General features: G+C 40.1%; 1 protein-coding gene across 7 annotated transcripts in view; it reads left to right on the top strand.

Moving 5' to 3' along the window:
• Positions 1-16,353, top strand: part of C6H8orf34 (chromosome 6 C8orf34 homolog) — a 386,935-nt gene that overhangs the window by 344,145 nt on the left and 26,437 nt on the right. For 4 of the 7 annotated variants that reach the window (XM_060385857.1, XM_060385855.1, XM_060385860.1 and 1 more), the window contains 2 exons: positions 6,980-7,027; positions 15,040-15,133. In XM_060385857.1, the coding sequence (XP_060241840.1) occupies positions 6,980-7,027; positions 15,040-15,133 (142 nt within the window). The remainder of the gene's footprint in view (positions 1-6,979; positions 7,028-15,039; positions 15,134-16,353) is intronic. The other 3 variants (XM_060385858.1, XM_060385856.1, XM_060385862.1) reach the window with 1 other exon arrangement.

Below are 16,353 nucleotides of genomic sequence, written 5' to 3'. Positions count from 1 at the left end.
GAGATTATATCTATCCATAAAAGCACTGGAAAATTTTCAAGACATAAATTTCACACATGGTATGAAAGAACGTTGAGGCATTTACACAGAAGCAGCATCTGTTCACAGATGCAAGTGTGCAAACAAAGTTCAACAAATACACCAGTGACTTCACAAGCCTCTGATCTCGCCACAAGGTGCCAGGTCTGGACAGCCGTGTTAATTTTCCACTTATCCTGGCTTACTGTCTTGGGCAATAGTAGCCATTGTCTGTAGGGTCTGCAAGCTCAAAAAGCAGAATTTTACTCTCCTCACCTCCTATAAAGATGGTGCATTTACTCTGCGTCATGATGCAATTGGAGTGCAGAGCATCAGCCGTGTCCGCATCTCTACGACAGACACTTGCTGTAAGAAATTAGGACCCAACACACTGCTAGTAGCCGTCCATCTGACAATGCAGCAAGCACTGCAGTGCCTGCGATTTTCAGTGCTTTTTCTTGTAATGCTCATGGTCTCATGGGTTTGTTCTATTGTGTCTTAAACAAAATTTTCTCTTTTTCTGAGACCTTCTCAGCCAGCCTCGATATCTGGCTGATTCATTAAGTCTTCAGGACTGTGTTTGAAAATAATTTCAAGCATGACTCTACCCCTTGCCTTCATTTTGCATGTGCAGTGACTACAAAGGTTCTCCGTACATCTGCTTTCTCAGTGGCTGCTTAGTAAATGGAAACATGAATGCTTTTTCCTCTTAGCTTTTCCTCTGGCAGCTTAATGTTACATCCATCAAAGAACTTTTGTTCTTGATTCTAATTATCTCTCTGTTCTCCCGCGGCAAACTTTTTATAATAGGGGTAAGTCCTTGTTCAACTATTTATCCTGACACCTACAAACATCTGTGACTCCCACTAAGTACTTGATACTTCACTGGAATAAATGATGATGACATTTGATGTCTTGCTTGGGTTTAGGAATGGCTTGGCCAATCCACTGATTTCCAATCCCTGTGTGAGAGCCAACTAACTCAGGAACTTCTTTTCTTTTTTAATTTTAATTTCTTTTCTTTTTTTTTTCCAATGCAGTTTATTCAGGAACATTGAACAATCCTCGGACCCTGGGGAAAGCCAGCCCACAGTTTAAATAACCTCTGGGGAGCCAACCCAGGCGTGCCACGTGGGCAATGCAGATAGGTCCACATACATGGAAGCAAGCCAGATCCTCGGCCTTAGCCAAATGTGGAGTTGTTCGTGACAGAGAGCACTCACCATCGGGAAGGTGGAAGGCAGAAACCAACTCCATCTTTAAGGCATAGCATTCCGCAGCTCTCTACAGTTCCCCCTTTTTGTTTTAGACGCATCAGGCAAGAGAAGAGGTCTGATCTCTGATATTAGAAATATATTGGGACTTTGTACAGATGTTCATTTAGGTGTCATCCACCCAAAGAGCATCAGACCCGTCAGATACCTTTTTCTCAGAGGCGGGACCTGGGGCATCAACCCGCATGCAATCAGACATGCTCTTCTCTGGGTCGAAAGCGGCTGACCCTGAGTGCAGTGCTTAGCCTCGCATCCTGAGCGTATCATTTTAGCTTTTTATGGTATCCAACCATGCTTGGGGAGAATGTCCTGCTTCAATGGCTGTAAAGGCCTGAATGATCATGGCTGCATCACACTGTTGTGAGACTCCAATCCTGCATATACACCACAGGCAAACCAAGGAGACCAACACCAGAAGGCCCGCCAACGCTCCCATGCCCGCCCATTCCCCCACATGATTCATGGCTGCAGCAATCCATGTTGACAATCCTGTGGCTAGTCCTGTGTCCACTCTGGTAGAATTTACCGTGACAATGGCCACTCTCAGCTGCTCCATTGCAGTATCGAATTCTCCAGTCCAATCACCCAAAATATAGCTAGACAATTGTTTAGACAGATTTGCAGCACAGGAAAAATTCTCATGTTGTATGCTAGTGACACAAAGTCCAGCATACTTTCATTGACAGCCAGGTTGAGCGACCTGCCATAGGGTATCAATTTGCTCCTGCAAGAGGTCAATCCTCTGATTGAACACCATCAAGCCTCCTTTCAGTTGAGCATTAATTCCTTTATGTACAACTAAGGCATGAGCTACATTGGCCAAATGATCATTCAGGGTCCGAGCAGTCTGCCCAGCATGACCCATGGCCAATGCCCCAGTGGTAGCTCCAACAGCCGCCAATGAGATGGCAGCAACAATGGTGGCTGTAGTTCCAAGATCCCCCCTCTGTCCGAAGAGAGCCACAGCGTGAGGGGCATCAACGGGCACAGGCACCCAGTGAGGCATGCGAGTAACCAGGGCATACCTAAATTTACTAGCATTCCAGCACTGGGCAAAAAAGCAAGTATCATTACCACAATTACTTGGCTCTATCTGGCTAATAATGAATAAAAATGGGGGATATAGACAAACAGGTGTGGGCTTATAGGAAATATTATGAGAAGCCTTAACCCCTCGTTGGAACATCCTGCGTCAGTTCTAGAACTAGCAGTGGTGGTGTCCGAGGTCTGAGTAGGTTCAGGAGACCATTGCCCCCAGGGGCGAGACGTGCTCCATGCCAGTTGACTAACTCCATGTTTTCCTCCAATTTTGAAAGTCATTTACAGTTCTTAAATTATTTTTCCCCTTTTTTTTTAAATTTTTCATCAATTACACTTTATTCATTCTGCATCCCCCCATAAGCCCCTCCCTCCTCCCCTCCCAATCCCACCCTCCCTCCTCCCTCTGCTTGCATGCCACTCCCCAAGTCCACTAATAGGGGAGTTTCTCCTCTCCTTTCTGATCTTAGTCTGTCAGTTCACATCAAAAGTGGCTGTATTGTCCTCTACTATGGCCTGGTAAGGCTGCTCCCCCCCCCCCCCAGAGGGTGGTGATCAAAGAGCAGGCCAATCAGATTATGTCAGAGGCAGTCCCTCTTCACATTACTATGTAACCCAATTGGACTCTGAACTGCCCTGGGCTACATCTGTGCAGGGGTTCTGGGTTATCTCCATGAATAGTCCTTGGTTGGAGTATGAGTCTCTTGGAAGTTCCATGTGTTCAAATTTTCTTGTTCTGTTGCTCTCCTTGTGGAGACCCTGTCCTCTCCAGCTCTTAATTTTAATTTCTTTTATTCATTTTACATTCCAGTTCTAGTCCCCTCCCTTCTCTCCTCCCCGTCCCTCCCTCCCTGCTTCCCCTATTTTCCCTCCCTTGTTCCTCAGAGAAGAGGACTCACCCCCTACCCTAGCATATCAAGTTGCATCAGGACTGAGCACATCCTCTTTCCCTGTGACAAGGGGAGGTAACCAGGCCAAGGGAAATGGATGAAGAGACTCACCATCAAACATTAGGTAGAGTGCAGGGAACCCTGTGGAAGAGTTGTGAGAAAGACAGAAGGACCCAGAGAGGACAGGAGCTCCATAAGAAGACCAACAGAGTCAACTAGCCAGGGCACAAAGGGGGCCTGTGGAAACTGAAGCACCAACCAAGCACCACATATGGACTGGATCTAGGCCCCCTACTCAGATGTAGCTGATGGACAGCTTGGTCCTCATATAAGTTCCCAAGCAAGGGGAATAGGGGCTGACTCTGACATGGACTCTGTTGCCTGCTTTTTTGATCATTCATGCTTAAGAAGGCGTTATTAACCAGGCCTTAAGAAGGCATTCTCTGCTAGCATTATTGCTTAATTTTATTTGAATAAGGTGAGAAGCAAGAACATTTAAGTGAAGTGGGGTTTTCATGAAACTTTCTTTGAAGGAAATTAATACCAGATATCTTAGAACTACACTGATGTAAATAAATTTCCCTAAGGAGAAAGCCGGTCTGCATTTTGTCTAAAAATTAGTAAGAGATGAATAAAAATACTTACTGATTGAAGCAGTTAAAATGAAAATGAAATGAGGAAAATATAAATTTAGTTCTGCTACCAGAATATTCTATTTTAATAAGAATGTCTCTTCAAATATAAAATATCTAAGACCGTGATAGACACTGTCCTCCTTAACAGCTTATGTGATCTGGAAAGGCCCCTTCACTTCAGCCTCACTTTCTCTAACTTTTCCTGAGTTTGCCATATATTTTCTGGTACATAATTAAAACATTTTTTTATCTCAACTGTGATTATATTAGAAATTCATGATAAGTGAAACCGTGTCTCAGCATGCTTTCTTTTGTTTTTGTTTTTAAAGGCATAGTTTCCATGTACCTGCCCTTTCTCTCCTTCACACGCCCCTTTCCTCCTCTTCTTTATGCCTTTTACCCTCTTTGTTTTTCGAGGGAAATTGCATTTGGGTCTTTTTGATTCTTTTCTAAAGGGGGATTACCAAAACATTATGCTATTAGGATGACTTGGTATTAAAAATACCAGTTTTTAAACCTAAGCAAATGTTGACTGAAATGGATAGATATGTGCTGTGAAGGTGTTTTATTTTCTTAGCATCCTCAGTGTGGGGAAGAGAGATACCTCATTTGAAAAACTCTGAAGAAAATGCTACAGACATGTGGAGCTCAGTCCTTCACTTGGTTCTTCTTCTGACTCTAAAAATCAGACCTCTACACCTTGTCGCTGCCTCTGTTCACTTGGCCACGGGCATATTTGTAATCCTTTCCACTGAACACGCCTTTTCCTGTATTATCAACGAGACTTTAATTTTATGCTCTTCATTTACTGAACCCATGGACTCAGTTGTTTGTGGGTGGGGCTTGTAGCCAGATTCCAGTGCGTGAAACAAGTGATGTGTGGGTTCTCCTGCCAACCTAAATAGTGGAGACAGATTCTCAGAGAATGATGCTATTTATTTGGGACCACAGAGCATTGTGATGGGAATGCATGAGCCACAGTAAACTTTGGTGTATCAACAAGGATGAGGCAATGGGACATCTTTAAAGGAAAAAGAGAATAACTTCACTAGTGTTGGAGACCCCTGGGGGACTTGGCACCAGCTCATTGGTGAAGGCGCTGTTGCCAGGCCAGTGTTCTGTTGAGACTCTCTTGTGTGGACTGTTGCAGTTTTGATGATTGTTAGCTTCTTACATAAATACGTGGACATATGGGAGGTATGCCAAGTATAGTTTGTGTGCCCAGTGAGACATTTCTTCTGAGCACTTGAAAATCCTTTTCATGGACAGGAAGGCATGAGTCCTTCCCGCTTCCCAACTAGCCAGCTTTAACCCAATGTGAGCCTCACAAGAACAATTTTATATTGTCTTCATCTCCTTTCACCATCCTTTTCTATGACATGGACATTCAAAAATTTGGCACAGTTGAAGGGGCCAGGGTGTCAAGAAGCCTACTTTATTATATGTTGATACTTGATCATCAACAAAATCCTCTGTCATCACCAATTCTTGGCAGAAGACTGTAGTCATCTAGACAAATTGGGAAACCATTGTTTTCTAGCTGGAAGCAATAAAGTCCCATCAGTGAGCAGCTGGGAACTCTGAAATTGCACTTTGTGTCCTCCAGTGTTCAGAGATCTGACATGCAGGATTCACACAATGGCCACTTAGCATATTTATCATCAAAAGCAATTTGCCAGCTTGTCCTCTTTCTCTTGGCAACTGAGGTGAAAGGGAAGATAACTAGCCATGAAAGAACCACACTGGAAGGGTCTACAGGATTCTTGGGTTAGTTGTGCAACTAATGAGGTATTAAATGTTCAACGTGGGGACTCGAATTAAACCCCTCAGTTTTCAGAGGTCTTGTTTGAATTTCATTACTCCAAATAGCTTATACTTTAAGAACATAGGACAATCCTATCCTTTTGACTGCTTTATGCATTGAAAAACCTCGCAAACTTAGTAGCATTTGGAGACTCTTACACTGCAGTATATTGGTGTGTATGTGTGTATACTAGTGGAAACCATGATTGGGGAAGAAATATTACCATATATATCTGTAATGTTTACATTTTCAGGAATATCAGCCTATTGCTCCTAAGTTAATTCATGGTGCTTTGATTTTCCTGTAGCCTACTGTTCAGAACAAGAAAAAAAAGACATAAAAAAACAATACTCAACCAAAGAAATTCCCATTTTTAAAATAAAAGTGAATTTAATTTTTTACAATAAATATCTTTTAATAACAGTGAGGTGGGAGAGAGTCGTGCTGAGCACAGTCCCAGTGACGCTTTGCCTAGCTCTTGGGTTCACATATCTCACTCCACTCCTCCAAGCTCCAATTTCTCAACCTATAAAATTGACCTGGAGATGTCTTGTCCTTAAATTGTACTTTAAAGAAGCCCACAACAGTCCTATCCTATGGGGTAACATAGATGAGGGACCTTGAAAAGTCACAAAAGATACTGTGAAAGCACCATTCACATTTATTTAGCTATCTTTCAAACACATATGGTGTACTAGAATTTATTATCTCATGACATCCCAGAATTTATTTCCAAATGTCCCTGCTTATACAGTCTAAAAATATAACTTATCCAAACCAACAACTTGATTGATAGTTTAGAATGTATTTCATTTGATGCTTTAAATTTTCATGATCTCAGAGTCATTGCATTCAGTGATATACTACCAAAACACACAAAAAATGGAGAGATGGCTAAGCACACCCTAATATGTCTAGAAATACTAAATTCAAAGAAAATAATTAGTAATATATACTCTTTTCAGAAGGATAGTCTTAAGTGCAGATGTTAGATCTTCCTGAAAATTTATAGCACATAGAATTAATGACTTCATCTAATTTTAAGAACATAGTTAGAAAGTTAATAATAGGAACTTTCAGAAACCTGCCTAGCGTTCTTTAATAGTTAATAAGCTTCACTGACTGACTGTTTACCTGAGCTGAAATGTACTTACAAGATATATCATTGTTTGGAAAGAAACGCAATCTCCCTCAGACAGTCTGAAGTTGTCAAAGTGACGAGCTCACAGCCATCATTTGGATGGGTCAGGGAGATCTCACTGCCCTCTACATTGTTCTTTCTTTCCCTTCTGACTTTTTCCAACCTCTGTTTGCCTCTAGGAAGAAGCCTCCAGTACAGGACACTCTCTGAAATCCTATGTGGAAGAAGTGAGTTTTAAGAGGATCTCACAAACATAACATACCACCAGTCTAGCATGTGAGATGAACCACTCACTTGGGCTTTCTCCATTTATCTTCTGGGTTTCTAATACATATCTGTTCACTGGCTGTGTTTAGAAAAGTACAATAAATAATGTTACCCGCATCGCTTTCATTCCTCATGGTGGAGAGAGACTTTCTATCAGTCCAGTCATCCTGAAAATGGAGGAGAAAGTGCGTGAATCTAGTGCTATCATATGTTTTCATTCACAAACATTTGTTGATATACATATAATGAGAAACACATGTTTTGTTGTTTTTTTTTTAAACTGGAGTGAGCAAAAACAAGGAGGAAAAAAAAGAAAGACACAATCATGACTTTTATTAGAACAAGAGCACTCATTCATATGCAAATGCTTGTCGGGGTGCTATTTGCTGTGCATATTAAAATGTAAGGCACATTCTCGGAAAATGCCTTAGATTCTTTGTGTATGTGTTTGTGTGTATGTACGCGCGTGCGCGTGTGTGCAGATACTGAAGAGTGTTCCGTGTCAGAGACTGAGGCATATGGAAACCCTCAGAACTATTGAAGAGCCCCTAAGACCTGAAACAAACCCGTGGTACTCATTAAGAAAGCATTGTGAATCTGCTAAAAGTAAAGGCAACTCAGGGAGAGCACCCAATATTTTGGTTTCTCAACAGGAGGAACCGGTGTGCTTCTCCACTTCTTCCTAATTCAAGAGTCAATTCAAAAAAACCTCACGACTCCTGAGCACACTATGGAGCTCCTACTCAGGACGGTACATGGATACTGAAATTCTCACTTGCTGCCCAATATCATTAGGAGAAAAATGCAGAGTGCGCATTCTCTACATGCCTGCTTATCTGCCCAGAGATAATTGGAGCTTTTCAAAAAGCACACGAAGGAGTAACAAAATGGTAGGGCGGAAATAGCAGGGCAATAGCAGGGAAGATGTTCCGGTTCACAGACATCCAAATAACTGGGCAAAACATGGTGGTATTACAAAATGACTACTAAGTTTCAAGTTAGTGAATCTGACATAAAGACAAGGTATTTGAACAATTAATGTTCCCCCCAGAGATTGGGGACTTTGTGGTCACTTAAGCTCTTGATCCCAGCCTCACTGGTATTGGTGGGGCTAGGCAAGACCCTTCCACAGAAAGGCTGGGGATGCCTCTTGCTTCTGGTCTAATGCTGTGAAAGGAAGTCACTGGGGCTTGTATGGGCTGCATACCAAGGACAGGCATGTTCCATGAGTTTTGTTTTGTTACTTGTGCCTTCTGATTAGAAGTGCTTTGAAGATATTCCTGCTCCAAGCGCGGTTACATCAACATCAGCTGGTGGCTGGTTGGAAAAAGGAAATCTTAGGATTCACCCAATACCAAGGACTGTGTCTTCATCTTGCTAAGTTTGCAAAGGTCTCCATGGGTTGACAAATACCCTGAGCAATGGAAAACAGTTCTCTAGCTAGTTTTTTTTTTTTTTTTTTTTTTTTTTTCTGGAATGATTTCTAGATATTAAATGTCCGTGTTCTGAGTAGCAAGAGAGGTTCGAAGAAAGAGGATGACTCAAGGATGATATAAGGCTTTGCTGGCAGCAGGGATATCCAGCCTCTGTGGACTGAATTTCGAAGAGTTGCATAAAAGCATATGTATTGATTGTTACACAGGAGTTGTTTTCTGGGTAAACCGAGTTCCTCATTTGAAAGCCCCCATTCTAACCTATATGTTTCATGCCCCTGCAGCTTTAGAACTTATTTTGCACTGTTTGCAATAATGTAAGACATTCCAAGTGTGATAAAAGTGTCTTGTGACCAACGTCATGCAGAAACTATAACACTCCTTCAGCAAAACAGTTATAGATAATAAAAAACAATCACTGTTTTCTACAAAGATTTCTTCAAGGTCAAAGTGCTTCTAGATAGCAACTATTTTATTTTAGTATTTACCCTAGATATAATGATTCTACTACATTTCTTGCTACAAGTAAAGACATGCAACATGAAAACCCCCACCCCTGTTCTGTATTCTAGGAAATGAGCACAACTTTATTAATACATTGGAGTTTTGCTTGGTCATCTGTTCTTAGTCAGTTTTGTTTGTTTATTGATAGTATAAATGTCTTTATGAGATTCATTACTGACTCTGTGTGTATGCTTTCCAAGTATGTATGAAACACCCAGTGTAAATGTTACTTATCTTTCATCGTGGTTCATTACTGCATGGAATTTTAATTTCATATTGGTTGAAATATTAGCAATTTCATAAACCAATAAATTGCCATCACAGTAAAGCTTTGTGATTAGTGACTTATGAATTAGTTACTAGTTTTTTCTTTCAAGCTTTTATGAATTTGTTTCTTTTTAGAAAATATACACTTAAATTCTCCATTGAGAACCTATTTAAAATATGAGATGTAAAATGATATTTTCTGTTTTTTTTTTCTCATTTGGGTTTTTATTTTACTTTTCTCTTTGTTATAGGATCAGCAAAAACAAAAAACAAAAACAAACAAAAAAACCAAACCCAGTTTTGTGAATGTTACAAGCACTAGGATAAAAACTGAGCTTACAAACATTTGTTTTTATTTAGCACACACTAACACTCAAATAAACCATACTATTGGTGCTTTAATACATTTCATTTAACATTTCTTGTTGAACTTTGGACAGCTCTTAACAGGTCCACGGCTCTGTTTGTTGTTGTTGTTGCTTTTTATTGGTTTTTGTCTTATTTATTTACTTACCTACATCTAGTCATGCATTGTAACCACATGACATTAGGCTATTATGTTGAAATCTAAATAGAAAAACTGAGGCATATAATTTTATTTAAAATTAAGCCTGAATTATTCTATATAATGATATCCTGTGTAATAACAAACCTAGTCTGAATCTATGTAATCCATTTTTAATATACAGCATTTAAATCCAGCATTTGGATTTTTCTTTGGATGAGGCAGGTAAGGGTTTTCCTTGTGACCCTGGCGATCCTGAAACTCACTCTGTAGACCAGGCTGGCTTTGAACTCACAGAAATCTGCCTGCCTCTGCTTCCCGAGTGCTGGGACTAAAGTAAAGCACCATATACCCAGAACTACATTTAGATCTTTGAGCAAGTTCAAAATGAGGTATTTCATGAGTCTGCTTTTCAAATCTTCAAACTTAAGCCGAAAGCTAAATTTAAGAAACTGTATGCTGTTCACATGTGAGTCACCTGACAACTCAAGTTAGGAATAATTTAAAAATATAATCACTTTATCATTTGCAATTCTAATACTAATGCTTACTCAATGAAGTGAATTAAAAGCAATTCATCAAGGTTAAGGATTTCTAAATCTTTATTGCCATTCTTTTCGTAAAGAAACCGATATACTCAAAATAACAGAGCACCCAGAAGAATGGTATAGAAGGAGCCTGAGACACTGCCTTAAAATGCCCTAGTTACTGGTGGAAGGTGGTGGCGTGGACACAGATATCCACACAGGGCTAGTAATACAGAGAACTACAGATTCCAGTCAAAAGTTTGCGAAACTTTTTAGAAAGCAGTCACGACTTCGGCAAGTCGGTGACGACAGAACAGGAACAACACAAGCAGTGTGAACTCACTCAGGGAGACAAGTGGCAGCTTTGCCACCTCCAAGGGCGCCAGCCAGGAATCAACGCCGGGAACGCGGACGCTTTGCAGACTCGGGCTTGGTTTGCCAGACACCATCTGAACAGGAGTGGGACTGACTCTGGGCAACACAGCGCCTCTGAATCGCTCACACCCACGCAGGCCTGTCTGGCTTCCCTAGGGTTGTCCTCTGTGACCTTCGCTGTAAATGAGCTTCCGGCTAGATTTCTGATGGAGAAGGCACATTTGTAGAAATCAAATGATGCACATTTTGTTCTTCAGATGTGCTAGCTTTCAGAAAATCAAATTAACTACTTTCAAAATCATAGTTTATTCCCTTTAGGAACCTAGTCGACTGTACTCTGTTTTACAGAATAAAATCCTGTTTTTGCCATTGCGATTTGACATTGTAAACATTAGTTGTTAAATAAAATTCTTAAAAGCTTATGTTCGTAGCCCTTGTAGAAATATAAAGAGAAGTTGGTTTGGGGAGATGACTCAGTCAGTCAACTGTTTGCTTTGTAAGTTCAAGGACAGCCGTTTCATCCCCGAAGCCATGTTTTTTTTTTTTTTTAAATTTTTTCTCTCAGTTATGAGTTCTTTCTTTTTTCATTTTTATTAATTACAGTTTATTTACTTTGTATCCCAGCTGTAGCGCCCTCCCTCATTAAAACACAACACTTGAATGTGGTGGAGGGAGCTTGTAGCAGCGTTGCTGGGGAGGCAGCGACAATCTTGGCTCCTTGGGGCAGCCTCATCTGCTTGGTGAGCTTCAAGCCAAGGAGAGACCTTGTCTCAAAAAGATATGGGGTGACATGTGTGTAAGGACACCTGAGGTTGTCTCAGTGTTCCTCCCTATATGTGTGTACACATGAGCACACACACAGAAACATACACACACACACACACACACACACACACAGAGGAATACCTGTCAAACTGACAGAACCAGGAAATTAATGAAGAAACAAGGTACATGTTATAACCATTCAACGGAGAATTCAATCACATAAAAGAAGAAACGAGGAATGTTAAGATAACAGCATAAAGAGAAGCCAGGAGTGGCAAGATTAACTTCATTTCCATAGGTTAACGATCATCGCATTTGCAATGGATGCAGTGTGCTATCTACATAGACAAGGATCACTCGTGGTGCCCTCATTTTCTACAAGTTACAGAGAGTGAAATAGCTGGTGTCTCAAGAACTTAGACATCCGTAGACTCAAGTGCCTAGAAGGGAATTCTGGGGAAATGACTAATTTTTCATGGACTACAATAAGGTGTCATTCTCTTCTCTGGGGAGGAAGTCATCAAGTAGGAAGCACTGCAAGCTGCAGTGGATGCTTTCCCAATGATAGGGCAGATGTTTACATTTGCTGAAGTAGTTTGAATTATTTTGCACTTCCCTTCTCTAAAAGACAATTTATAACATTTTCTATGATTAATGTTATATATTTTCCTTTTTTTTTTTTCTCAGAACCTATTCATTAAAAGTTACAGCTCCTGGACTTATTAATTCTCTCTTCTTATATATTAATTGCTTTTTACTGTTCCCAAATAATTGGGCTACAGAAACATTATTTATCAAAAAGAAATTAATAACTTCAGGCTAATCATGTAAGTGTAGAAGTGCTAAGAGGAAGCATTAACTTTGCTAACTAAACTGTATAAATGACTTAGAGGAAATTTTACTTTAATGCAAGTACAGAATTAATTCTCTGTCACTTGAAGTAGTCTATGAAACTTTTCTGGAGCAGACTAATCTTTTTATGTACGTCATGCTTTAAAAGCATTACACATATTTGTTTCATGTGTGTGCACTGGCATGTGTGTGGAGGACAGAGGACAACTTTTAGTTCTTTCTTTTCATCATGTAAGTCCTAGGGATAGAATACAGATCATTAGGCTTTGTGGCAAATGCCTTTATCCATGAAGCTATTATGTACACCATTCTTTATGGGCCATTGTTTTAGAGGGATTCTATGACTTGAGAGTTCATATGAAACCGAGGTAGTGTTTCTGAAAAAAATAAAAATAAAAAAAAAAAACACAACTGGAAACATTGACAGTGCATGATTTATGCATTCATACCCAAGGGAAAGAAATAGTTAATTCAGAATTAAAATGTTCCTTTCAACAAAGGAACGCTTTTTTTTCCCTTTAAATATACTGAACTTCTGTGGTCAGATGTGACATAAATTAATGTTTTATGGCATTTTGAGAATCCCAAAATAAGCTATGCACGTGGAACACCGATTCTGCTCATTTAGAAAGCTCTTACTCTGAGAGCACGTAGAGGGATCTGGTGATTCAGGACTGGTCGCTGCTCTTCACAGGGTCCATGTCACTCGTCGCCACCAGCCCCCAGTCCCTGGGTATTTGCTGCACTTAGGGCAAAAAATGTTTTAGAAAAAGGATGAATGGAATTTCTTCTAGAAGCAGCCCCGGGACCTTGCCCTTGGGAATATGAAAACATTTGTGCCTCACTGAGATAGAGCTTAACATACTGCAGAAAACTTTTGAATAAGCTTAGCAAGAAGGAACACACCAGCTATTGTTTTTGAAAAATGTTCAGGATTTTAACTTCTTGACCCCTTCAGAAGGAATTATACACAGGTTGATGGGTGAGATTCAGATGTACAGTGCTCTCGTTCAGCAGAGGTAGGCAAACGGGGGGCTTCTACTTCTAGCTCTTGTCCAGGGAGAGCTGAAGTACAACACTGAAATCCTCGGACAGTAATACTTGCTCTGTCTTCATTTCTCTGTGTCAGTGGAAAGTTTGCCGCCATTTCTGCTCCATTTCTGCTTCATACCACTTGCAATAAACTCAGACCAGTCCAATGTGCTTACTCAGGAGCAAGGCATGGCATAGGAAGGCAACACATGATATTACTTAATATTTAGAACCGCTGTGGAGAAAACAATAAAACTGACTTATTAGTCACATCCTTCCTTAGAAAGTGGGTTTTAGTATTTGGGACAAGAAGTTAAACAACAAAAATACCTTTCAAAATTAATAAACATTGTTTTCCTCAGTTACTTTATACTCTGTGTTTTAATTGAGGAGCTCTGGCTTTTGATTTCTCCTTAGAAAACTAAAACCATCTTTCATTTTTCCTTCTTTAAACATGGGAGAGTGCTTGATCTCCTTTGGGTATTTTCAGGAATGTGGGTTTTCCTCTTTGGTACATCAAACATTCTGATATTGTATTTCTGCACACATACACACACACACACACACACACACACAAGGAATTTTAATCACAATAAAATATTTTCATATTCTCACACAGCCTCTTTGGGCAGCTTTGCAAGGCTAAATCTCATTGTTGACAAGCATTTAAAAATTAAATTTAATCCTAAGAATAAGCATCGATTTACATGTAAATGACATATTCCAAGGTTGAACAACTTGTTTTTATGATAAATTTCCCTTCGAAAGCCCAACTAGAATCTTTCCCTTTCAACTTTCTGAAGAGCTGGAACCTAGGTATGGCCTGCTGGCGAAGCCCCAGGCATTTTCTAACCCACGATCTTCCCTCTGTCTATCCGCTCTAAGAGACTGGTACAGTCTTGAGCCTGAATGGTCATGTTCTCATGTTTTGAGTGCTTTGTGTGGTACTAGCCGCTCTTTTAGAAGCTGTGGTCATTAGGAGGTGGGGCTGGCTTGGAGGAAGCAGGACATGGAGGAGCCTCTGAAGGCTAGACCCCATCTGGGGCTGCAAGCTGCTCCTCTTTGCTTCCTGGCCTGTCAGCACACGAATAGTCACTGCCACAGGCTTCTGCTGTCATAGACCAAGTGGCTCTGCCATTTCTTTACCATTGTGATGCGCTAAAACCATGCAGCAGGGCAAACCATTTCTCCTAAGTACACATACATACACACACACACACACACACACACACACACACACACACACACACGCTATTATTTTTAAATGAAAAACATTTTCAAAATTCTGTTTCTTTTGCTTCAATTATTAAAATAAGTGGCTTAATTTTAGTACAGTTTTAGTGTCACAGAATTATTGTAAAGATATAACATAGTACCTATGTTTCTCCTATTCAAATTCCAACTAGTGTTAACAACTTACATTATAAAATATAGCTTGGGACATTCACAATTGCCTATTGTTGGTCAAAGGGATCACAGTCCAGATTCAATTCTTATTGTCTAAATTTTACTAAAGAAGAATGTAACTTTAGAGTCAAGGGATTCATACATACATGACATGAAAAGGAATTTAAGCTTCGAATACTTCTCTGCTTCGGGGAAGGTCTTCGGGCTTTTGAACACGCAATTGTTGGAAACTGAACTGCTCGACAGCATTGGAGTCTGTGATATCAACCTAGATTTTAATCTAAACTATTTTTCCCCCCTGGCAGGATGAATCTTTACAGCAATTGCAGGTTGTACATCAGCCATGGCTCTTGCCAAGTGACACAGAAAGTGAAGGAGTTGAAGCAGAGCAAGACAAACGTGAGTAGAGTCCATGTTCTGTGACAGAGGGTATTTCCAAAACTCTACAACCTCATTGTTGAGTATGCTACCATGGCATTGAGTAATCTACTATGGTAAAGAGGTTGAATTGTTTTTCTTGATATCAACAGAAGAAGGTCCAGCTAAAATCTCCTATGTATACTGTAGGATAGTGTTAACTTAGGAATATTTGAACATTTCAACTTATCATAAGAGTGGGTAATTATTATACCTTCGTCTAATAATTATTAATAAAATAGTTTTGGAACAAGGATCACGTAACACAGAAAAGGCAACTTCTAAATCTGAAGCAGTTATTAATAAACTGAACATACACAGGAAAAACATGCACACGTGTGTTGAGATAATCACTTGTCAACTGTGTAAAGGTTGTCTTTGAATTACTCGAATGTTGCTTTCTGTGCCAGCAGAGAGCTGAGAACAGGCTGGACTGTGACACTGTTAGTTTTGCGAAGCATCACCTATCTCAGTGTTTGGAAAACATATCCTCTATCACTTTCTGGTTGGCTTATTAAAGAGTTGAATGGCCTAGAGCAAAGCAGGAGAGGATAGGTGGGACTTTGGGGCAGAGGGAGGAGCTCTGGGAAAATATCAGGCATAAGAGATTCACCAGCCAGACAGGAGGAAGAAATAGTTACAGGGGCTAAGAGACTGAGGAAAGGTAACAAGCCATATGGCAGAATAAAGATTAGTATATAGGGGGTCATTTAAGTTCTAAGAGCCAGCTAGGAACAAACTCAAGCTAAGACCAAGCTTTCATGATTAATAAAAGGTCTCCATGCCAACATGTGGGAGCTGGTAATCTAAGAAAGTCCCATTAAACACACCTGTAAACCCATTTCTCTCCCTTGCCTGTCCAAACACTTAAATAGACATGAGCTCATATAATATAGTTTTGCTCAGTCATTTTCACCAAATTCTTTTGAAGCCTTTATGAAATTTGTATTTAAAAAAACCCAAACAACTGTTGCAAATATTATATAGACAGGCTAAATATATGCTTTGAGTTAGTTTATCTATCACATCAAGCAAAAGTGTTCGAATTTTGGAAAACCAACAATCTTATAGAATGCTATTTGGTAACTGCCTCTGTGACTATGATAATGAACTAAAACATGAACACAAGAAAAGAATCTATAACAGTGTGTTGTAAGCAGTCCCAGCTTCAGAATACTTTTTCCCCCCTGAAACCCACACTT

This window comes from Meriones unguiculatus, chromosome 6, assembly GCF_030254825.1.
Source record: "Meriones unguiculatus strain TT.TT164.6M chromosome 6, Bangor_MerUng_6.1, whole genome shotgun sequence".
NCBI lineage: Eukaryota > Metazoa > Chordata > Mammalia > Rodentia > Muridae > Meriones > Meriones unguiculatus.
The sequence above is the reverse complement of the archived record's forward strand: the minus strand, read 5'-3'. Positions and strand labels throughout refer to the sequence as shown.